Genomic DNA, 25,006 nt, shown 5'->3' with positions numbered 1-25,006 from the left:
TCAAAAACTGCCTCTCAAGGAGTGTACTTGAAATTAAATGATTTTCGATTTGTTGGTCCTTCGCGTTATTTTTGGTTTCCAAGGTGAAACATGAACTCCACTCAGTGAATGGCTGTGCGTCATCGCAGCAGATCCAATAGGGAGCACGCCTCCTGTCGTGCCGAATATAAAAGCTGCTCTCCTCTGACTTTCTGCGGCTGAATCCGTTTTACTCCTAGAAGTGAAAATCAACAAATGCCCACTCAGTTTTAACAACCATACTTTGTGTTTCCATGTTTTCACATATAGAGGCGTAATGAATTTAAACTTTACGCTCCCAGGGCACAACTTTGCCGGCTTTGGTGCGCTGGCGCAGAGACTTTTTGGGAATAACTCACTGTTTCCATTTGAAAACGCCACCGCCGCTTCTAAGACGGAGGAGGAAGACTTGGAAGTTAACACGGACGTTTACTCCAGGGTGGTCGTCACTGTCATCTACGCTGCTCTGTTCGCTGTGGGCTCTTTGGGAAACTCCATCACCCTGTACACCCTGCTGACCAAAAAGACCCTGCAGAACCTCCAGAGCACCGTGCACTACCACCTGGCCAGCCTCGCCGTCTCCGACCTGCTGATCCTCGTCCTCTCCATGCCCATCGAGCTCTACAACTTCATCTGGTTCCACCACCCATGGGTGTTCGGGGACGCCGTGTGCAGGGGTTACTACTTCCTCCGGGACAGCTGCTCCTACGCCACAGCGCTCAACATCGCCAGCCTGAGCGTGGAGCGCTACATGGCCATCTGCCACCCGTTCAAAGCCAAGAGCATCATGTCTCGCAGCCGCACCAAGAAGCTCATCAGTGCCATGTGGATCGCGTCCTTCGCGCTCGCTGCGCCGATGCTCTTCGTTATGGGCCAAGAGTCGCGTCAAGGCGAGAAGATATGCACCGCTATCGTCTCTCCCGTCACCATCAAGACCGTGCTTCAGGTGGGTGTCGGAGAGCTGTCTTGTCGCTGGTTTGTATGTTGGTTTTGCGCGCAGATGTATCCACAGTTACGCTTTACACACCGGGATAAATTTAAGGGGGGATATAAATATCTCTCTGTTGTCCCCAGCCACATTTAGAACATGAGGTGTTCCTTGTTACTTGCTTTACAGTGTACATACATGTGTTCCACAGCGCATGGTTTTACGCCCGAATGTGTCTCAAAACTCCACTTTGTGCGCACTGATATCTTTTCATTTTCTCTGGAAATTACAAAAAGAAACGATGGCATAGCATACGCAGGAAATCATCTGTTTTAAGATACTTCATGCTTTAATTCAGTTTATCAAAAATAATCTGGCCACACAATTGCCAGTTATTCCAACAATTTCTGCTAGGAAATTAACAAATTAATGTTGACTCTCGCCAACAGAAACAATATGATGCTTATTTCTGCAAAATGAATCAAACGTTATGCTGGACATATAGGGAAATTATCAGGCCACCAGTTCTTAATATCTGAAAAATAAATATATTTATTTGTTGCCAGCATACACAGCTACTAGTAATCAAACATAAAGCTGCATGAAGGGTGCTACAGGTGTGTCTGTCCTGTTGGCTCAGATCCTGGTGGTGCATTTTCTGTGTTGTGCATGTAGAGCTGAAATGATTGGTGATTAATGCATTTAATGATTGATACGGATCAACCATCAAGACGTTTTTCAAGCAAAAAAGACCCGCTTCTCAATTGTGGGAACGTGTTTCTTTCTTTTTTCCTTACAATATGCGTGGGGCTGTTGGTCAGCCTCTCATGATGATGATAAACTATTGAAAACCCCAGAGGATCATTCACAGCAGTTAGCGCTGTTCTAGAGGTATTTCTGGAATCCTAAAAAAAAAAAAATTAAAATAAATAAATAAATAAAAAAATCCAATTTTCTGTTAAGCAGAATCAAACCTCTTTAAAATGTCTTGGATCGGTAAATATGATTTTATATGTGCTTGATTATATTTTATTAATTACTGTATTGCATTTATCTGGTTTCAGTTTTTACTGTGCCATCTTGTTACTGTGCGTCATGGGTTTCTCAGAACATTCTGTACCTTTATTCAGAAATGTGCTGTACAAATTAAGTTATTAGCCTGTTGTTATTTTTAAAAAAATAAAGCAAGGACTTATGTTATCATAGAGAAAAAAAAAACAGTTGCATTTGTTGCAATTTGAGAAACGGGTTCAAAAAATGTTTTTATTGTGTAGCAAACTATATGATTTTTTTTTCAGTTTTTGGTGAGAGAAGTCTACGAGGATTTTGAGAATCCCTTCAGGAAAGTGTTTTTTGAAAGCAGGTATTTATGTTTTTGAAATCTGGATGTTTTAAAGTTGTAGTTGGTAACTTTTATAAGAAACAACTTTTGTCATATTTGCAGAAACTGCTACTATATTCACTTAGAAGTTTAGGAGACAGATAATCTGTTAAGAAAAAAAACCAAACATTAATTAGGGGTGTGGGAAAAATTGATACACTATAGTATCGCAATATTTTTGTTTGACAATATCCTATCATCACACAGTGTCAAGTATCGATTTTTTTTATTATATAACCTATTCATTTTACAAATACAAATTGAACTGTAGGTAGCCTACTAGAATCATATAATCATTCATACATTTTAATGCTGCCAAAAATGGCTGAAGTGAGATGAAAAGACTGAAAACTTTATCTTAATAGATTAAATAGATGTTGACAAAGTTTTCCTTTGAGCACATAATTTACAGTTGGAAAAAGGAAATAAATTGCAATATATTTTACTGCAATACTCAGGATATCACAACATATTTAAAATTGCAATAGTATTGTTTCGTGACCTAAGTATCATGATAATATCGTATTATGGATCCTCTGATGATTCCCACCCCTAAAAGTCCATTCTCACCAAGGGCAAATATCCGCATGGATTATTAAAAATATTAAAAATATAAACGATGATTTCATGGGTTCTTATGGAAGTTTGCACACTGGGGCGGAACTTTCGTGCAGTGAAAAAAGTTTGCGCCCAGACTTTTACCCCCCCGCGGAATTTGCCGGTGTTTATAGTCGTGCAGACCTGGGAGAGTCCGAAATCCAGTCGGGCAGGACAGTATGGGAGAAGGGTTGATAAACCTCGTTTCATAGCACCCTGTCCTTTTTGATTAAAGATGCAATGATTTTATGAACAATGAATTAAAGGACAACGTCTGGCAGTCCACTGACCAGCTTGGCGGCTACGGTGAGAGCGGTAAGTGCTAAAGAAAGTTGATGTTGATGCTTGTTAAACGTTAGCTTGCTAGCTTGCTGCTGCTGCTACTCTCGTCCATGTTCACCCACACCCGTTCACACTGCGCGGAATTGGAACAAAACAACAAATTCCGCACCGCGTCCTTACAGCGCCTGTATGTATGGTTTGAACGTGGAAAAGCACTGCGCAAATATTCCGCAAATCCGTCCCACAGTGAGAATGAACCTTAAAGGCGCTGTATGTAAGAATGTGGCCAAAACGGTTACTGCACTCAAATTCAAAATACTGCCGCGAGTCGTGTCCAACCCCCCTCCCTTACAGATTTGAGGTTGCTGTTCTGTGCTGAATTGCTGCGTTGTGCTCCGGCGTCCGGCAAAAATAGAAGTCCTGCGTATCTGTTGCGGAGGGCTCCGGAGTGGAGCGGGGCTTTGAGTTTGAATGATGCTGTGCTTTGGCCAATCACAATGGAGGGGGCGTGGCCAAGATGTGCAGGTGTCCCAAGGAAATGTGTACCTACAGAAACAGCAAGCTCCGCGTTCATAACGACAACTCCACCCAAAATGCCGCCTCGTCAACGTGAAAAAAAAAAAAAAATTCTAGCGGATGCCTTAGTTACAACATGATTGAGCTAACTGGAGTAGTTTCATGTTGTATCCGACAACGGGAGGCTTTTAACAGATGACGTCCTGATGTTAGCTTTGCTAACCGTCCCTGTCAGCTGCAGCCACTGATGCTTTCTAGACATCGTGATTTCCCATAACTGAATAAATACCACACATAGCAACACAAAATTGCTTTGCTAGCTCAATCATGTTGTAACTAAGATATCCGCTGGAAAAAATATTTTATTCACAAACTGTTTATTGAGTCATTACCTTATTTTTATACAGTCTATGGTTATTACAGACACCGCTAACAGCTAACGTTAACAGCTAACGGTTAGGCCAGCTAATATACGATAACCATGTTATTAATTAGCCTACAAAACGCGCACACAGAAATAGTAACATTTGTTCAATCATTGTGTTTATAGACTTAAACATCAGATTAGTCTACACGGTGATAAAGTGACGTGAAAAATGTGATATATAGCTAAACTCTGCTGGTTTTCTATCTGAAGTATTTGTAAACAACACGGCGATTCCCTGGGTTTGGGTTTAGTCGCACCGTCAGCCATTGTAGCTCAGTCGTAACTGTAACTGATGCTGAGACTCTACTGATTGCGTGACTGGTAGACGGCAGTGGGTGGCGCAACAGGCCAAAACACAAATTCAAAACATAAACATGATTTGCAGACCGTAAACATTTTTTTATGCGAATGCGAATATTCTGGCTGTACTATTGTTGTCGGTGAGATCAGTATGTTATATGAACATTATTCCTTAGTCTCTGTGACATATTAGGAGGATTTTACGACTATTTGCTTTAGATTTCTTACATAAAGCTCCTTTAATACTTATGTCTACTCTATTGCCTTGTAGCACTACTAATGGCCATACTCTATGAGAATGAAAACAACCAATCAAAGCATAGGAGTCTCTAACACAGCTGTCAATCACTGCTTGTGAACTGCGGTCGAACTGTCTAACTAGGCATCGCTGATTTAATATCAAGACTCTGTAACTACATTGCCTTTTTCTCGTCCCAGCATTTCTAGAAGCATATTTTAGTGTACTGTTTAGCTATGAAATGAGAATTGAGAATTTGTTGCTGATGTTGCTAATTTCTCGCTGATTTCACCCTATATTCCTGCTGGAACATGTCCAGTCGTGCTTGGAAGATTTAACTGGTGATTTTCCATGGGAGAAGAAGTGGCTATACACAGTCATTCCCCAGTTGCAAATACACTGCTACATGTAGCTACATGCTAACTTCAGCAAAATGTAATCTTGGTTGCCAATGCTGTTAATATATCCCTGATTTCAGATTATATTCCTGCGGGAACATGTCCAGTTGTGTATAGAAGCTTTTATTGGTGATTTTCAACAGGAAAAAGAGCCACTATGAACAGTCACTCCGTGGCTGCAAGTACACTTCTACATGTAGCTACATGCTAATGTCAAGGAAATGTAATTTTGGTTGTAGATATTGTTAATTTTTGCTTTATTTTTGCTGGAGCATTTTCCCACTGGAACAAGTCTAGTTGTGTTTGAACTAGTGATTTTAAAAATGCTTGGTAGAATGTAGAAAGTGGTGCTATTCTCTGTTACAGTCATTCCTCAGCCTCAGTAATGACACAGAGACACTGAGATGCTGAAGACCTGGACCTGGGGGCGTAAAGAGACAGGCGCTTAAATGGAGCTTTCTCAGACAGAGGGTGAATACAGGTGTTCCAGCACAGACAGTATGAGGAAAACAAAGTGTCTTCTGAACATTAGATTCAAGTTCAAGTATGAATCTGAAAGGAGCATTAAAGGTTCTCTTTATTGTAAAGAGGCTGTGAGTTATAAGCTAGTGTGTGTGAAAGAACCAAAGAGAGAGAGAGGGAGAGACGCACACACATCTTTATACTCAGAGCACAGCAGCCCCCTCTAAACAAAAAAGGTCATTTCTCAAGTCTGTCCCCACTGCTCCCTAAGACAAATGGTTGTGTCTTGCAGGTTGTAGGTCATATAAATGATGAGGCCAATCTGCCTTACTTTGTTTACAGTGAGCATATTTGGTATTCACTCAGAAGCTCAAGTGTGATTTGGGTTGTGAGAGAATTGGAAATGATTAGGTGAGGTGCTTTGTCACCCCGGTGTATATTTACAGACACTTGGTATGATGCAAAAGGAAAGGTGACATCAGCAAAGTGTATCTCATGTCTGTCTTCGGCTTTTGTGTAATCATCTCAATCTCCATCATCACTTTCATCTGCTGCAGTGTCTGCTGTGTCTGGCTTCAATCTCTCCTGTTTTCCTACGCTCATCCGTTTGTCTTGTGTTTTGTTTGTCCTTCTGTGTCTCGTCTTTAGTCTGCTTTTTTGTCTTCCCTATTCATCATTCCTGCATGACAGTAACTAACTGTAGCAGTGCCAAGGCTAACAATTGTTATCTTCGGATGCTTTCATCGAGGCTATTGGCATTCGAGAGCCAGGCTCCAGCAAATACTCTGTCTCAGCGAAGAAATATTTTCCCACACAGGAGGTCCTAGCCTATAGAAATCACTTAAGACTTTGTGTTATTTTTTCCACTTGATGTAAAAAGCAGAACAATAAATAAGTAGGGGCAGCTGAGTCTCGGGACATAATATGTGACGTACACTGGCAAGTAGGCAAACGATCAAATTGCTCCCATAATACTGTAAGAATGTGTGTGCTTGTGAATATACTGTGCTGTTTATGTATATGAAAGATGCAGTATATGATGGTTCAGTAGGTGTCCTGCTGCTATGGATTGTCCCCAAACACTCTGCATGTTCTGACAACAGTGAGTGACACTGGGGGGAGAGAGAGAGAGAGAGAGAGAGAGAGTGTGTGTGTTTGTGTGTGTGTGAGTGTGAGTGTGAGAGAGAGAGAGGGAGAACTTAAGCAAAAGGGAAAGATGAGGAGGTCAGAGAGCAAGTGGGCAGAAGCAGGGGGGCCTGATCCTGTGTAGATTAATAGGAGGAGCGTGCACTGCTGGGTTAAGAGTTCAGTCCCCCCTGCATTTAGCCAACAGGCTTAAAATTCAACAGTAGTGCTGTGAGTAAAACTCTACTCTTATAAACAGCCCAATGCACAACATCTGAAAACAATTTAAAGTTCCTCAAACCTCAAAAGGCAGGTTCTCAAATGTTACCATTTTATGGTAGCACACACATATATACATAGTTTATAAGATTTCCTTCAAGGTTTGCTTCCAGACCAAGAGGGGAAGGGGGCTCATCATGTAGGCATGGTGGGCAGGTCATGTAATTGCTATAGCCGAAGCCAAACCTATACGGTTGTTTGGCTGCACTGTAAACACACACACACCAGCTGCTCTTCTGGTGCATTTCTTAAACCTTAAAGGGAAAGTTAACCCCTCTAACCTCTTGTACTATTTATCAATCTAGATTGTTTTTGTGTGAGGTGTTGAGTGTTGGAGATATCAGACATAGAGATGTCTGTCTTCACTAGTATATAATGGAACTAGATGGTACTCAATTTGTGGTGCTCTAAGCACCAAAAACTATGCTTGATAAACTCAACAGCAATGTCTCTTTAGAAAGCATGACCTATACTCAAGATACTCCACAGTAGGGATGGGAATTGATAGGATTTTATTAATATCAATGCCATTATCGATTCTGCTTATCGATCCGATTCTTTATCGATTCCCTTATCAATTCCTCCTGTGAATTTTCTGTGTCGAAAAAGTAGACCTTACAGGTTTTTGGTGTCAACAACATAAATTATATTGAGTTTTTATTCTAAACAAGAGATAAGTGCTAAGTAAGTAAGTAAACAAAAATATGAAATTGGTCCACTGCTATCATCTAAAATGGAACAAATGAAAGAATATTTGTACAGCATTTGTTTTCATCTACATCAAATAACGTGACAGAATCTGTTAGTGTTGACACGGTACCAAAATTGGGACCCACGGTACGATACCAGTGAAAGTATCACAGTTCTGAGTAGTATCACAATACCACGGCAAAAATGAGGCAGATGTGCCTTTTGTCATTTATAAAAAGATAAATCACTTTTCTATAATACATCAATGATATTTCAATGGAATAAATTACTTATTGACTTATTCCTACTTCAAAAACAGCATCAATAAGTGATTAACATAGGGGGGGATCAAAATAAAATAAAAAAATAAATAAAATAAAAATCAACCAGCCACCCTCCTCCTCTGATAAGTTAAGAAGTGCGGTGAGGTTTGTGGAAATGTGAACGGCTCGTTTCCCCTCTGACACGCCACATACCTGTGTGCCGCCATGGCTTGGCTGTTCAGGTACTTTTGGGCAGTCATGACACTGACAAAGAGGAAATTATTGGACCTGGAGCTGGGCTTCTCGGTCGCCAGTAAGCCATTATCTTGCGCCACGGAGCACTATGGCTGCCGTATTTGACGGGAATACGTATTCCTGTCTGTGTCTGTGTCTGTGACCCCTGTTCAACCTGCAACCGACAGGATTCGCCTTTCGTTGAAATCTGTACCGGCACAGCCTGCTGAATTATTTATTTTGCTCGCACAAAACTATTTTAGTCGCAAATGCGAGTAACGTTAAAATGCTCGTAGAGCCCTGTAGTGGAAAACAAATCACTGTAGCATTGGTGGTGTTTCCACTCTTGCATGTAATTACAGTGCTGCATAAATTGCACGTCATGCTGTTGTGATGAGTGAATGTCATGAGTCTTTTTTGGTGAAGTGAAGCCAAGCTTTCAACTGCTTCTGTCTCTCCGCCATTACGTCTTCTTTGTTGTTGAATGTGCTGCTGACTGATGAGAGTGACGTGCGTCATCGACGTAAAGATTCGGCGTAACAAAAAGAATCGATAAGGGAATCGTTAAGCATAAAGGCTAATGATGTCGATGAATTGAACCAGTTGGAAATGGTTCTTAACAGGAACCGGTTCTCGATTCCCATCCCTACTCCACAGCCTTGTTGTGAGCAGTTTCACAGAGGAACTATTTTCATTCTACCGAACTACACCCGCCAACCGTATCACCACACAGAAGGAAACATGAATCTACTGCTAGCTCACCTAGCACCACTGAGCCACCTAATGTTACAGCTCAGCTAAGCAGGACGAAATAGTTGTCATTTAGGGCCATTAGTCGATTAATCGCCCGCATGTTTGATATTAATTTGATGATTAAATTAAATTTTTTGGTCTGGGCAACACAATGGTTTGAGTTCAAGGTATAGTATAAGTAACATTATTAACACTGTGCTACATTACAGAGAAATACAAAACCGTACTAATGAACCTTCATTAATATAGGCCTATATTTTATCTACAAGTGCACGTCACACACTGAGCGAGCCGCCTGTTAATGACGCTGTCGGCATGCAATAATGATTGTGCTAAGTGGCAAATGGGCATGTAGCTACTTCCATGTTTCACATGATACGTCGTGTTTAGTATAATGAATAAAGTAAATGAATAAAGTGGATTATTGCCATGTTTGGTCTCATATTCACGTTGCATTTTAACAAGGTTCAAAAAGCTGCCGCTGTTGGCGGGTTTGTCTTTTGCTGGAAGTGGGCAAGTTTTGTAGCGGGCATGTCCTAAAGCCACAGAAAGTGGCTACAGCTATACATGTCTTAACTGTGTGTATACTGACACAGGAGGAGTGAATGAGGGAGGAAGAGAGAGTGTGAATGAGAGAGAGACTAAAAAAACTTAAAAGCAAGAGAGGATTTGTTTTTAATTTCTTCAGCAGGATGTGGGCAAACATGTAGTGAAGTTAACTCACTGCAGTTAGACAGTAAGCACAGATATTTCCAGTACATTTATATTTAACATGCTGTTCGTTTAGCCTGGTGCCGGTGTGTGCACTTACCTTGGCCTGTGTACCTGGGAGCTTGTTTGCTGTTGTTGCACTGAGTGCTCTCCTGCTGTTCTGGGGTCTCTGCTTGGCTTGTACTAGGTCATGTTGTTTATGCAGCAGGGTGAGTTAGAGCTGCAAAACCCACTGATTCATTCAGATAATGTTTTTATTTATTTTCTTAAAGGTTAAAATGTTGCTGTCATTGTGGTTTACAAATTTCTTTCCTTGCCGTAGACTCACAGTGTCTTTGCATGGGTCAACTAATGGCACATTCACAAGCAATATAAACAACATTTATATATATGAGCCAACAATGTAGTCTGTTTAACAAGTATTTGATCATAAACCAAAGTATTGGCTAAATTAAGAAGTGGCTAAAACGTGGCCACACACACACACACACACACACACACACACACACACACACACACACAATAACCATACACCAACTATTAAGAACACTACATCACAGTCCCAGATGCCAGAAGAAAATGTTGGCATTGTACATTTCTGCAAACTACAGATGCGTCACATTTCTACATTTAAACATACCTTATCAATGTTTTTAAAGTGATGTTGCACATGATCTGACTTAGTCACTGGGAGGCGGAGGGGATGGTGGATGGCGTGACACCTGTGCAAAATGCCTGCCAATCTGCAGACCACTGTTCAAGACCAGTGTTGGGGGTAACGTGTTACCAGAGTAACGGTTTACAGTAATATATCATGATTCAGCAGTAATGAACTAATAACAACCCAACAGGATTTTGGGTAATGTTATTACATTTATAATGTCACGCAACACATTACCATCCAAAATAAAATGTTTTTTGTTTTTCTTTTTCATTTAACATCTCCGAATGTTGTTGTGTCCTGTCATGGCATCACAGACTACATTTTAGAAGAGTCCCATTATCGGAACATCTGGGTCATGGTGCACTGTGCGTTATCATGTTCACGGTGTTTCCATTAATACACCTGCAACGTCTACAACATGTCTCGTTCTGCTCTTGCGTCCTAAGGCTGCCTGAAAGCAGCGCAGACAAGGATCTGGCCTCCGGTTTGTTTTTTCCTTGTCCTGATGATCAGCACATCCTGCCTTAGTAATGTTTGTATATGTTGGATGTGCAGAGCAACACTGGCACACCATCCTGTTCTTATAAACAACTCTCTTTCCACTGCTGTTGTAGCTGACCGGCACACTGGGAACCAGCAGGTGGGGTCATCCAGCTCTGGTGTATTAATTTGCGCTCGTCATAGTGAGTGATTCATATGTAATTTGGTTCGTTGTGCTAACCTCAATATTTGTTTATTGTGTTTCATATCAGAGGCCCACAAATATTTAGCTTTATCTCATAATTGATCAGACTCAGACTGATCCTCTGCCTGACCCTCCCTGCGTCCAAGGATATTCATTTATTTGTAACAGTCTAGGCTATTTAATTGTTATTTATCTTTCTTCTTTTTTCATTTTAATACAAAGTGGTAACCACTGTAGGTGAATGCATGAATGGGTCAGGCCTGCAGCACTGGATTTGAAATGAACTGTAATAAACTGGAGCTTCTGTGCTTTGATCAGCTGCTGTGGAACAACATGACCCCCATCCATTTCAAATGAACATTAGTTCTTCTGAGCTCATTTTGGTGAAAGTAATGCAAAAGTAGTGTAATAAGTAAGTAATTACTCTACACAGAGTATTATTGTAAAGTAACGTATTACTTTCAAATGAAGGTAACTAGGAATAAGTAAGTTATTAGTTGTAGTTATACTATGTAGTGTGTGAAATAGAGTATGGTGAATGTGACAGGAAAGCTAGTATCAGCATTGCTTCTGCCTGGAGCTCGCATGTGTGGAGCCTGGGTTTGGTTGAAGATGGCAGTGTTGTTTGGGCTGAGAAAGCCATGTGTAAGTAAGGAGGAAATCCAGGAAGAGGAAGGTTATTTAAGTGTGGGAGTGGCCTATTTGAATCCATTTTGTTTGAGACCATGCTGCAAAGTGAGTGTGTTTGCTGATCCTGTGAGTTCATTTATCTCCTTTAACTTTAGCTTACATTGTAGTTATGCTATGTAGCGTGTGAAATAGAGTATGGTGAATGTGCTAGTAAAGGTAGTATCAGCATTGCTTCTGCCTGGAGCTCGCATAAACGGAGCCTGGGTTTGGTTGAAGGTGGCAGTGCTGTTTGGGCTGAGATCACTGTCTAGCCTCCTGGAGGTGTCATTGTTGTGAGGGCTCGTCTTGGGGAGGTAGACTGTACAGCCTAACCCGGCGGGGGAGTGTGATCGCCTAACAAGGCTTCCTTCCCTGGGTCTACCTCCTCTGTGGTAGTATAGGTAAGGTAAAGGAGGTCGTTCGGTTAGTGTGGGGAGCAGTGAGACCTGGCATTAGGGGAGTGTCTCTGGGATGCCAGAGATCACTGTCTAGCCTCCTGGAGGTGTCGTGGGACCAACTAGACGAAACACCGGTGAAAGGAGGTTCCCACCCGATGACCCCAAAGACATGTTAGTTATCACTGCTCACTGGTCTGTATAGTTAAGCCTTGCCATAATAGCTTATCGTAGGGCTTAGGAGGTTATTCACTGAGTGCTGATCCTTTTTTTTTGTTGTTTAGAGCACAAACTTCTTGTGTTTATTTGAATTCAAAACTAGCCCAGCTAGTGACTGCTGTGAATAGGGCAGCTGACAACAAGGGAAAGACCATGTGACCGCTTGGAAAGACAGCTGACAGGAGGGAAAAGACCCCAACAGTGCTGGCATGGGTTAGCAACCCATGGTAGCAGTGGTGAGGCCTAGCAGCCTTATTACAACCAAAATTAGCTACAGCCAACATAGGAAAAATACCCCAAGAGTCAGCGAGAGCAGGGGTGGAAGATGACTCACAGGTGGATTACACGGTAACAGACATTGGAACGGACACGACTATGACTTGGATCTGTGACTCAGTGAAGGATAGGGGCACGGACCTATCCACCAGTGCTAGAATTAGCAGCACTCAGGGCAAGGTGAGCGCATCTGTAGAGGGTAAAAGTAGCACAGTTGAGAACAAGATGCTTCAGGTTTGTCCTTGCGGCTGGCAGAAAGTAACATCAGTGAAAGGCCTCAGAACTCATCAGGGAAAGAATAAGTGTGTGGCAAAGAAAGGGCAGAGTAGCCGCATTGATCAGTACTTCCTAAGAAGTCAGTCGAGTCAGTCGGATGAAGTCCAGCGGCAGGTAGAAAACCACAGTTCGCAGGATATCAGTAACGCTGCCACTGAGGAGGAGGGGGTAGGTGACACTGAGGCCAGTATGCTAGCCAGAGAGAGAACCATGGAGCAAAAGGTTAGAGTTAGATGGCCTAGAGCAAATGACAGTAAAGAATGGGAGATAGTTAATAGAGATTTGTCAGTAATCTTGAGTAGGCTTAGAGAAAATGCAATAGAAAGGTTAGAAAAGATGGGAGATATAATGTATTCATATGGTGTAGAGAGGTTTGGGGTGCATGAGAGAAAGAGGAGTGAGAGGGTACAGTCAGGTAAGTCTAGGCAGCAGAGAGAAATAGAGAAGTTAGTCAGGGAAAGGAGACAGTTAAGAAAGCAGTGGAAAAAGGCTACAGAAGAAGAAAGGGAGGGAATTAAGGTGTTGCAAGAGGAGTTGAGAAGCAGGCTAGCAGTTCTTAGAAGGGCAGAGCATCTCAGGAAAAAGAGGAGGAAGAAAGAATATGCTAGGACAGGTTTTTTCAGGGACCCTTTTAAGTTTGTTAAAGGATTGCTCAGCCAGGAAAAGGGAGGGCAGCTTAAAGCAGAAAGGTTAGAGGTTGAAGAATATTTGAGAAACACATATTCAGATTTGGAGAAGAATAGGATTGTAGGTTTCCCACCTGATATCCCTCCATTAGGAGGGATAGAGCATGAGATGGATGTCAGGCCACCTAGGTGGAAGGAAGTTCAGGAGGTGGTCAGGCGTGCAAAGGCTTCTTCGGCCCCAGGGCCTAATGGAGTCCCCTACCGGGTTTATAAAAGTGCGCCTGATACCCTTAAATTTTTGTGGAAACAGCTAAGAATAGTTTGGGAAAAACAAATTATACCAAGAGCACGGCGTAGGGCAGGGGGTGTCCTCATTCCTAAGGAGAAGGAGTCTGTGGACCTTAGCCAGTTCCGGATGATTTCTCTCTTGAATGTGGAGGGGAAGATTTTCTTTAGTGTAGTAGCGCAGAGACTAGCTAGCTACTTAGAAAGGAATAGCTTAATAGATACCATGGTGCAGAAGGCAGGAATACCAGGTTTTTCAGGGTGTTTAGAGCATACTAGCATGATCTGGCACCAGATTCAGGCAGCGAAGATTAACAAAAGGGACCTACATGTAATATTTTTAGATCTTGCAAATGCGTTTGGTTCAGTACCGCACAGCCTCATTTGGAGTGCGTTTGACTACTTCAGAGTGCCACAGGTAGTTGTTAACTTAGTGAAAGCATATTTTCAGGATATTAGGTTGTGTCTAAGTACAGCAGGTTTCACAACAGGTTGGCAGAGGCTAGAACTAGGCATCATGGCAGGGTGTACAATTTCTCCATTAGCATTTACTATGGCAATGGAAGTAATCATCAGGGCTTCTAAGTGGGTGGTAGGTGGGGAGAGACGACAGAATGGGTTGCATCTTCCACCAGTTAGGGCTTACATGGATGACATGACACTGGTGACCACAACAATGCCATGTACAAAGAGGCTACTAGAGAAGGTAAATAAGAACCTCAAGTGGGCCAGCATGAAAATCAAGCCTAGTAAATCTAGAAGCATTTCGATATGTAGAGGGAAGTTAAGTGATAGGAAGTTTGTCATAGATGATGAGGACATCCCAACAATTAGGGAAAAGTCAGTAAAGGGCTTAGGTAGGTTGTACAATGTAGAGTTGAATGATAAGGAACAGGTGGTGAAATTTAGAAAAGATGTGGCTGAAGGATTGGATAGAATAGATAAATCAGAACTTCCAGGAAAGTTGAAGTTGTGGTGTTTGCAATTTGGGCTATATCCTAGGTTAATGTGGCCACTGTCAATTTATGAAATTCCAATATCTGTTGTGGAGAGAATTGAAAGGTTGGTTAGCTCCTACATTAGGAAGTGGTTGGGCGCTCCTAGGTGCCTAAGTAGTGTTGCATTGTATGGAAAAGGGATACTTCAGCTGCCAGTATCTAGTTTAACAGAGGAATTTAAATGTACCAAGGTCAGGACAGAGCTCTTGTTATCTGGGAGTAAGGACGTGGTAGTTAGGAGTGTGGTTCCAAATCCAACCAAGGGGAGGAAGTGGAACCCAAGATCGGCAGTTCAGGAGGCAGAGACAGCTCTTAGACATGCAGAGATTGTAGGTAATGTTCAGTTTGGCCGGGGAGGCCTGGGGCTTGGCTCAGGTAAACCGGTATGGAATACAGCAGGCCTCAAAGATAAAAGAAAGCTGGTTGTAGAACAGATACGCAGACAGGAAGAGATAGTAAGGGGTGCAAAGGTAGTGGCCCAGGCTAAACAGGGACAGTGGTTGAATTGGGAAAATGTAGAGAAGAGGAAGCTTAGTTGGAGGGACCTGTGGAGTATGGAGGAGAATCGTATTAGATTCCTGGTAGGGGCTACATACAATGTCTTACCAACCCCCCAGAACCTAAAACTGTGGGTAAATGAGGACCCATTGTGTTCACGTACCGCAACTTTAAAGCATGTTTTGTCAGGCTGTAAAGTTAGCTTGTCACAAGGCCGATATACATGGCGACATAATCAGGTGTTGACATGTTTAGCTGCAGGCATCGAAGGGAAACGAAGACAGGTGAATTCAGAAGGTGTTAAGGATAGGAGCTTAGTAATTCAGTTTGTCCGTGAGGGAGAGAAATACAGAAGGGATAAGTTAGTGAGGAGGCAAGGGTGTGGCCGCCTAGAAGGTGCTTGTGATTGGGAAATGCAAGTAGATTTAGGGGGAAAGCTTGTTGTTTCTTCAGGAAATAGTCTGTACCAGGCAGAGGCCTGACTTAGTGTTGTGGTCAGTGAGTCAACAGATAGTTTATTTCATTGAGCTGACAGTTCCTTGGGAAGACTCAGTGGAAGAAGCCTATGAAAGAAAAAAGCTTAGATATGCAGACTTAGGAGCAGAAGCTGAGCAGCGAGGATGGAAGACTAGGATTTATCCAGTGGAAGTGGGGTGTAGGGGATTCATAGCAAGATCAACTGTCTCACTCCTGGGGGAACTCGGAGTGCGGGGACAGAGTTTGAGGACAGAAGAGGGAAATGTCAGATGAAGCAATTAAATGCAGCCAGTTTATCTATTACAGAAGAAATAATGTCAGCTGGGGGCCAGCAGGGGGAACTACTAAGCAGGGCACATAACTCCTTGAGATCAGGTGGAGAGATCCACTTCCTGTCAGGAGAAATCCAGGAAGAGGAAGTATTTAAGTGTGGGAGTGGCCTATTGGAATCCATTTTGTTTGAGGCCATGCGGCAAGGTGAGTGTGCTTGCTGATCCTGTAAGTCCAGTTAGCTCCTTTAACTTTAGCTTATATTGTAGTTATGCTATGTAGTGTGTGAAATAGAGTATGGTGAATGTGACAGGAAAGCTAGTATCAGCATTGCTTCTGCCTGGAGCTCGCATGTGTGGAGCCTGGGTTTGGTTGAAGATGGCAGTGTTGTTTGGGCTGAGAAAGCCATGTGTAAATAAGGAGGAAATCCAGGAAGAGGAAGGTTATTTAAGTGTGGGAGTGGCCTATTTGAATCCATTTTGTTTGAGACCATGCTGCAAATTGAGTGTGTTTGCTGATCCTGTGAGTTCATTTATCTCCTTTAACTTTAGCTTACATTGTAGTTATGCTATGTAGCGTGTGAAATAGAGTATGGTGAATGTGCTAGTAAAGGTAGTATCAGCATTGCTTCTGCCTGGAGCTCGCATAAACGGAGCCTGGGTTTGGTTGAAGGTGGCAGTGCTGTTTGGGCTGAGATCACTGTCTAGCCTCCTGGAGGTGTCATTGTTGTGAGGGCTCGTCTTGGGGAGGTAGACTGTACAGCCTAACCCGGCGGGGGAGTGTGATCGCCTAACAAGGCTTCCTTCCCTGGGTCTACCTCCTCTGTGGTAGTATAGGTAAGGTAAAGGAGGTTGTTCGGTTAGTGTGGGGAGCAGTGAGACCTGGCATTAGGGGAGTGTCTCTGGGATGCCAGAGATCACTGTCTAGCCTCCTGGAGGTGTCGTGGGACCAACTAGACGAAACACCGGTGAAAGGAGGTTCCCACCCGATGACCCCAAAGACATGTTAGTTATCACTGCTCACTGGTCTGTATAGTTAAGCCTTGCCATAATAGCTTATCGTAGGGCTTAGGAGGATTATTCACTGAGTGCTGATCCTTTTTTTTTTTGTTGTTTAGAGCACAAACTTCTTGTGTTTATTTGAATTACATTCTCAGAGTAACTTGCCCACCAACTTTTTGGGGAGTCACTGCTGCATCATTAGCTGTGTTTTCACCAGGTGCTTTTCCAGCCAGGATTGTTGTACAACAAACATAACTATGTGTTTTTTGTACCAAAACCTAGTCACACATTAACCACAGCGTTGTTGAAATGTAAAGTTGCAAATTATCATTTCATAATATATACCTGCACTTATAAAGCCCATTCCTACTCTACTGAGCATTCAAAGTGCTTTAAAGTGGAAATGAAGCAGTCATTTAAGTTAACGTGATTTACTAAATGGATTTCCACTCTAATAAACAATTATATAACAAACATGACAAACGTAATCCTATAAAAGACAAGAAAAGCCCCGTTATATCTTTCGTGACAAGGGCGCCGCCATCTCGCAGTACTATAACCTGTGATGTCACAGGGTTGGTTTGTTTGGAGTTGGAGAGATACGGTAGAGTGACAGATAAAGACAGTGACAAAGTTAGACATTGAGAGACGAAGACAGGTAAAGAATAAAGCAATAAAGTTTGAGTGTCTCTCTCACACTGAACACATCTATCATTCCACACAGCAGTACTCACCAGCACCTGTTGCACCCCACACATCCCCAAGTCCAAAGATCTCCACAGCATCTCTGCAGCACAGGATTTATCTGATGGGAGCCTGGCTATTCAATATAGCAGCCAAAATTACTGTCCGAAATTAAAAACGAACCACAACCCATATAAACGTCCGGGCCTGAAAGTATTCACCTAAAACTCATGTTATCCCACACCATACAGTCAGCGGTCATCACAGCTGATGCAAACTGCCAAAGAAATACTTCCTACCGTGACTCCACGTTTTCCAAAGCAGGAATCCAAACATGATAAAATCTCCATACATTAACTCCAATCCCGTTATCTTCCTCACCATCATCTTGTTTATTCCCCTTGCAATGCATGCACAAGTTCTTTTTTAGCTAGCTTGTCCTTCACGTGGCTCGGCTGCCGAAAAGCCATCACACATGTCTAGTGGCAAAAAAAATAAATAAACATACATATACATATATATGTTGTAGCCATCACGAAACAACGTAAGGCACAATAATTTACTTTTTCAAGCAAAAGTGTTGACCGTCCATCCAGCAACCCGCTTGAGGCCTCACTTGTTGTGTTTACCAACAAAATTAGCATTTTTGATTGGCCGATGTTAGTGCTACCTGCTCGCTACTGCAAATGTTTATTCATGACCAACATAACCACAATAGCACTGGAACTTTGTATTGGTCCTGAACTGCAGTAACACACAACAGACAACTAGTACTAGTAACTATTACCTACTACAGCACCTAGTAAAAACACATTGTACATTAGTGCAAATCAGGAGGATATTGCTAATGTAGTGAGGTGCATGATTGTCCATGGAGTGTACATTAGAAATAACTGTACATTGATACTTTTGATAGTCACAAAAGAATAATAACTAGTAGAACTGTAGAAAAGAAAATAAGTCAGTGAGGAAACAATATGATTCTGATTGCTACATTCTGTACCCAGGCTCCTACAAGAAATGTGATATTAACATACAATTTTGTTAATTTTGTTTAATGTCCCTCAGAAGCAAAGCAAACATCCCCAGTGTTTACACACATTAATCTTACAATAATAAAACACCAAATAATTGTATTGATTCAACAAGCACTACAGCCAGAACTGCTATGGACATTGAACCAAAATCAATTACACCCAACCATCACTGAAACAAAACAGAGGATACATTGGATAGTTTTCTATGCATGGTTATTGAAAGAATAACAATACAACAAAAAGTGCTTAGGTATATGATTCTTTAATAAATCAGTAGTCAAGACGTAAGAATATGATGTGGCCATATCTGTTTTGGCAACCGACTGCCACCCGTCTGTACAGAAAGTAATGCGTCAGAACTATAAATGCATACAGCATGAGTATGACCTCTGGCACATTGTGAAGTCTGTCAAAAAATGACTGCTGCAGTGCCACAATGAGGAGTTGTTCGAGTGGATCAGAATGATCACAAAGCATCTTTGGTTACGTGTCACAACATGCGAGGGAAATGTGACAAGGTTAAAGGAGAAGTGGATCTCAGTCCTGCATCACATAACCAGTGTGCACCACTGGGTGTCTGTTGAGACAATCACAAAGTGTGAGCCCTGTACCTACACCCCCGAGGAAGAGTCAGCGTCCATTGTAATCCAGTCTCCATCCTCTGCTTACAGTTCAAATCACTTATGTACATATGTTATCATATAATGATGTGTGAATTTTCCACAATTATAATATAATGCAAGTCCGAGCTCAGTTCTGTTAAGCCTAAGCTTAAAGAAACTGAAACTGGATCCACAATGCAGATTCAAAAAAACAGTTTTTATTGTCCAAGTCCATGGGTGAGGAGAGGGGAAGAAACTCGGGGCTGGGGAAACTTCCAGGGAGGAAAAGGTGGCTGGCAGAGCGTGGCAGAAAACAGAACTGAGGATATGGCAGGGCACTGAGGACAAAGAAACAGAGACACGGGTTAGCAAAAAATCAGGTTGGTTCCAAGATTGAAAGTGCAAGTCCAAAAAACACAGCAACAAAGGACCGAGCTGGTTACTGCAGACAGATAATCAACGAACTGGCGATGAGTGGAGAATGAGACCAGGGGCCTGTATCACGAATCATCAACCTTTCCTGGGTTACCCAGACCTATCCTGGGTTGACTAACCCTAACAATGGCAATCAGGATAATCGGTATCACGACGCTGGATATCAACTCGGTAACTCAACCCAGGGTTGCTTTATCAAGAACCGTGAATGCGCACGCAGCGGACCAATCACAATCATGAGAGAAGCGCAGCATCACTGAGCGTCACTGAGCGTCCTCACAGAGCGCCGTATGTGAGGGGAAAAAAAGTATTTCTCGTGAGGATCAGAGATTAATTCTACTAAAATATGAGGAGGAGAAAAGCAACATTAGAGAAAAGGCCAACACCGTGGCAGCTGCAGGAGAAGGAAACATGCGTGGCAACGTATAACAGGATGAATAATGTTTAGTTTTAGTTTAGATTAGTTTATTTGCACATAATGTTAAAAACAGACAGTATAACATTTACAAGATTAAAAAAAGAAAAGTGCCGGAGAGGTTAGAAGCCACTTAAAGCTTATCAAAGAAATTCCCCTGTCAAAACATCAATGAAATCACATAATAGAGAAGAGAGAAAAAAAAACGGGTAAGGAAGGAAGAAATAGAGGAGAAGAGAGGGAAAAATCAAGACAAAACAAGGTAGGAAATAAAATGATGTGTAGGTTAAATTACTCATCACTGGTTCAAGTAGCTACAGTACCTGTACCTGTACATCTGACACTGATCACACCCTTGAATCTAGGGCTGAACGATATATCGTTATCGTATCTATACCGAGATATGAACATGCAAGATATTAATATCCCAAAAGGCAACGATATTGACGATATAATTTCCCCATGAGTTTCCCCAGCTTGACCTGCATGTACAGCTCAGCCAATCACAAACATCCTTTTTACGCTTTCCCTATATGTACAGCTACAGCCAGCCAATCACAAACCTCATTTCCTGCTTGCCTTGGATCAACAACAAAGCCAGCCAATCACAAACATCCCCCTGAGCGAGGGAGACATGCTGCTGCTAGCAACTTGCTAGTACACACAACACATTTGTGACTAAAAATAGTTTTGTTCGAGCGAATTAAATCATTCAGCACGCTGTGTGAGTACAGATTTCAACCAGCAGCAGAAACAAAAGGCGAAACTTACCGGTTGTGGGTTGAATGGGGGTCACAGACGGGAATACGGCGGAGCGCTATGGCCGCCGCAAGATAACGTGGTTTACCGGCGTTTCGCCGTACGTGAAGAACCTGGTGATGCGAGGCTACCGGCGACTGAGAAGCCCGGCTCCAGGTGAATAAGTTGGTGTCATGACTGCCCAGTAGTACCGGAACAGCCGAGCTGTAGCGGCACACAGGTATGTGACGTGTCAGAGGAGAAACGAGCCGTTAACATTTCCACAAACCTCACCGCACTTTAAGGACTGTTCTTTACTTATGAAGGGACTGTTCTTTACTTGTCAGGGGAGTAGGGTGGCTGGTTGATTTTTATTTTATTTTTTTATTTTATTTTGATCCCCCCTATGTTAATCACTTATTGATGCTGTTTTTGAAGTATGAATAAGTCAATAAGTAATTTATTCCATTGAAATATCATTGATGTATTATAGAAAAGTGATTTATCTTTTTATAAATGACAAAAGGCACATCTGCCTCATTTTGGCTGTGGTATCCTGATACTACTCAGAACCGTGATACTTTCACTGGTATCGTACCGTGGGTCCCAATTTTGGTACCGTGACAACGCTACCGAGGACTGTATGAACAGTGCCTTGCATTAAAAGACACGGCAGGGACATCTGGGTCCTCCTGTGTCAAGCCCAAGCAAGGTCGGATTGCCGATGCATTCAGTAGCATAATGCCATACCAATCGACGTCCAGCAGGCACAAAGACATTACAAATGCTATAACGTACCATATTGCTACACATGATTCCCATGTATTCAGTCACTAAAGAGGGCTTCCAGAAAATGGTTCGGACTCGTTTTTTTTTTTTTTTTAATTTTTTATAAAGAATGCTTAGTTTTCACTGAACCCATAGTCATATCGTATCGTATCGGTATCGAGATATCTGGCATAAATATCGAGATATGAAATTTTCTCCATATCGTTCAGCCCTACTCGAATCCCATGAAATCAATGCTGCGCAGATGAATTGTGTGTATTACAATTATCGTCTAATATCATTGCGTCTGATAAATTGGTCTTCTTTGTCATAACGTTATATATGCTACAATAAAGCTTAAAGCTGACGTCACAATTAAATCATATCAACACCAAATTGATAGTCTGAATAAAATCATCCTGATATTGAGCTGTGTTAGAAATTAACAGCTGCGCAAAAATATACCTAGTCTCCCTCTTTGAAAAACAAAAAGGAAAATCCCTCAAACACCATGAAGTGTAGACATGATAGGCTACTTTCCACATTTCCAGCAGCAAAGCTGTCAATTAGGCTCATTATCTTTAACAGGGAGCATTTCCTCCAACAAAAGAAATGTTGGCACTAATTAATGGCGCTATTAAGTGTCCACAAGTGATCAGTTTCTTTCTTATGAAGGGGTGGGATGAAATTTCGACTTCTTTCCACTCCTTTTTGAACAATCTTTTCATTGTCTGTTGTTGTTGCTTTCTTTTCTTTTTAAATGTTCAAAATAAACTTTCAAATCAAAATCAATCAAATGAATTAAACTTCCCGTCATGACTGGGCTGCATTTCTGTCAGCGGAGTCATTTTTTTCCGAACAGCTGATTGGCCAGTGGGTGGTGCTTTTTATAGGATCAGATTCAACCTTGAACTTACCCTGCTCCGGAGCAGGATAGCCGTTCAGAGTAAGTTACCATGGTGATCTACCCCGATAAGAACTGAACCGGCTTCGTGAGACCGAAAACCCAGGGTTAACCCTGAAGTTACCTCGCTAAGACATTAATCCTGCTTCGTGATACAGGCCCCAGGTATTTGTGCTGCAGCAGAGGTGAGTGGCAATCAGTGGAGATACAGTTCAGGAGGTGGAGGAGGAGCTGCAGCAGAGGTGAGTGGCAATCAGCGGAGATACAGTTCAGGAGGTGGAGGAGGAGCTGCAGCAGAGGTGAGTGGCAATCAGCGGTGATAGAGTTCAGGTGGTGGAGGAGGAGATGCAGCAGCAGAGAAGTAGGTCAGCCACGCCCAGCCAGTAACAGACAGGGAACAAACCAAAACAAGCAGGGAGGGGAACAGAGAAAAACACACACCCTGCATCCCAACAAGTTCAGTGTCAAAGAATTGTTTGATGATAAACTTTCAAACGTGTATTAGAGCAACACAACTACTAAATAGCATATAAATGCACATCAACCACTTGATTAAATTTAAACAGTAAATCATATTTAATGGCAAACAAAACACTTAAAAATCATCATACATGTAGGCATACTCAAATCAGTAGTACACCGGGGAGGGAAAAAAAGCCCTGATGGAGCTGACCACACAGGCAGGAATTGAGATATGGTTCATCTTCCCCAAATGGCCCCTAGCCCAGAGGGTAAACTGCCTGTATGTATTGGTGAGATTTAGTACACAATATTTGAACATTTGAATATTTGAACATAGGTGATGTACATTCTGATATACGGGATGATGAATCTGATATAATGTTTATAAGATGTATGTTTGATATTTTGAAGTATGGCTGTTGTATTACTGCTTTTTTCTATACTTTATGTTAGTTGTTTTTGGATGTTTATCACCCTGGGCGGTTTGGATGGATAACCACACCTGCCATCATAGAGCTTATCAGCCTATTGGTGTGCATGATGTATAAAGTTTTCCACTTTTGAACATTGTGACGAAGATCCAACGTTGTCATTATTACACATTTGTGGCTTGGAGTAAGTGTGCAGAAGTTACCTTTTTTTCATAGTTTTAGTACAACCACATGTATCCATACATTTCCTCTCCAGAACTGTCTGCTATTCATGCAGTCTCAAATTTTTGAACCCGATTGAATGTCTGAATATCTGACATCAAACGGTCTGTGTCACGGTGTTTTGACAGCGGTTTCCCAAACGTTGGTTTCATAACGTGCTGCACAACACAATGTAAACAAACTACATATAGAAAGCATTCATGTGGCATTATATTGTTATGTCAGGCCTCTCAGACATGTTCCACATCTAACTGGCTCATTCACCAGTAGCAATATGTAACATAGTCAGCTATGTGAACCGGCGAACTAACGTTAGGTACCATCATTGATAGCTAATAGCTGTTAGCGTCAGCTAGCTAACGCTAAGGGTTAGCTAGCTATTAGTACCAGAGAAACGACATAAACAAAGACGGTTTGGTCAGACAACAACTATATGTAAACAAACAGCACATGGAAACATTGTTAGCTTTGTATGTTATCATATTCCTGGCCAACACCATAGAGCATGCATTTTTTACTGCATACGGTTACTGAGTCATTCGCCCGCGGTTACGGCTAGCTTGATTTACCTGCTGTTGACAGGAGGCTCCAGTGTTTCAGCTCTGACGTCCCTCAGTGAAAGCATTGACACCTCCAACACGTCCACCTCCTGGCACAGGATGCTGAATGTGCGCACCATGGTGATGCAGGAGTGGTCATGGAGAAGATGGTCCAGACCAGCCTCCTGACAGCAGACAGTCTGGCACAGTGGGCATCGGCGTACAAAAACCACACTGACACCAAGGAGCTAATGTTGCCGACACGCCCTTGACCCCAAATCACCGGCTCCTTTTCCACCCGTACCACTGCTCGGTTCCCACACCTTATTGGCTCGTATGCATATGCAAGGACTTGTCACAGACTCAACAGGCCTTTCCAGTTCATCTTCTTCCATTTTCAAAAAAGTTTGGCATTCAACCCGGTTCATAAACATTTCACTGTCTTCACCAGCCAACTGGCGACGCACTAGCTAGATAGCTAGGTAGAAGTTACGAAAATGAATTTGTCATATCTGTGGTTTTAACAACTTTTTAAAATCAAATTTTAGGCAAGGTGTTTTTTTAAATATATTTTCGCACTACCAGTGCCAAAACATGCACGTTTCATTTCCACTTTAACATCACATTTACCCATTCACACATTCATACACTGGTGGCCCAGGTTACCATACAAGGTGCCACCTGCTACTCAGCTTAAACATACTCAGACACTGATGACACAGCCATCAGGAGCAATTTGGGGTTAAACCACATAATAATGTACAAATGTAGCATATCTGTAGTTTGCAGAAATGTACAATGCCAATATTTCTTTCTGGCAGTTGGATT

General features: G+C 42.2%; 1 protein-coding gene across 1 annotated transcript in view; it reads left to right on the top strand.

Annotated features, from left to right (window-relative positions):
• The first annotated feature begins 201 nt into the window (after positions 1–201).
• Positions 202–25,006, top strand: part of ntsr1 (neurotensin receptor 1 (high affinity)) — a 109,762-nt gene continuing 84,957 nt past the window's right edge. The window contains exon 1 of the mRNA XM_033630227.2: positions 202–964. Coding sequence (XP_033486118.1) covers positions 296–964 — 669 coding nt within the window. The 5' untranslated portion in view covers positions 202–295. The remainder of the gene's footprint in view (positions 965–25,006) is intronic.

Source organism: Epinephelus lanceolatus, chromosome 8, assembly GCF_041903045.1.
Source record: "Epinephelus lanceolatus isolate andai-2023 chromosome 8, ASM4190304v1, whole genome shotgun sequence".
In the NCBI taxonomy this organism is placed as follows: Eukaryota; Metazoa; Chordata; class Actinopteri; order Perciformes; family Serranidae; genus Epinephelus; species Epinephelus lanceolatus.
Note: the sequence above shows the minus strand (reverse complement) of the source record. Positions and strands in the feature narration are given on the sequence as shown.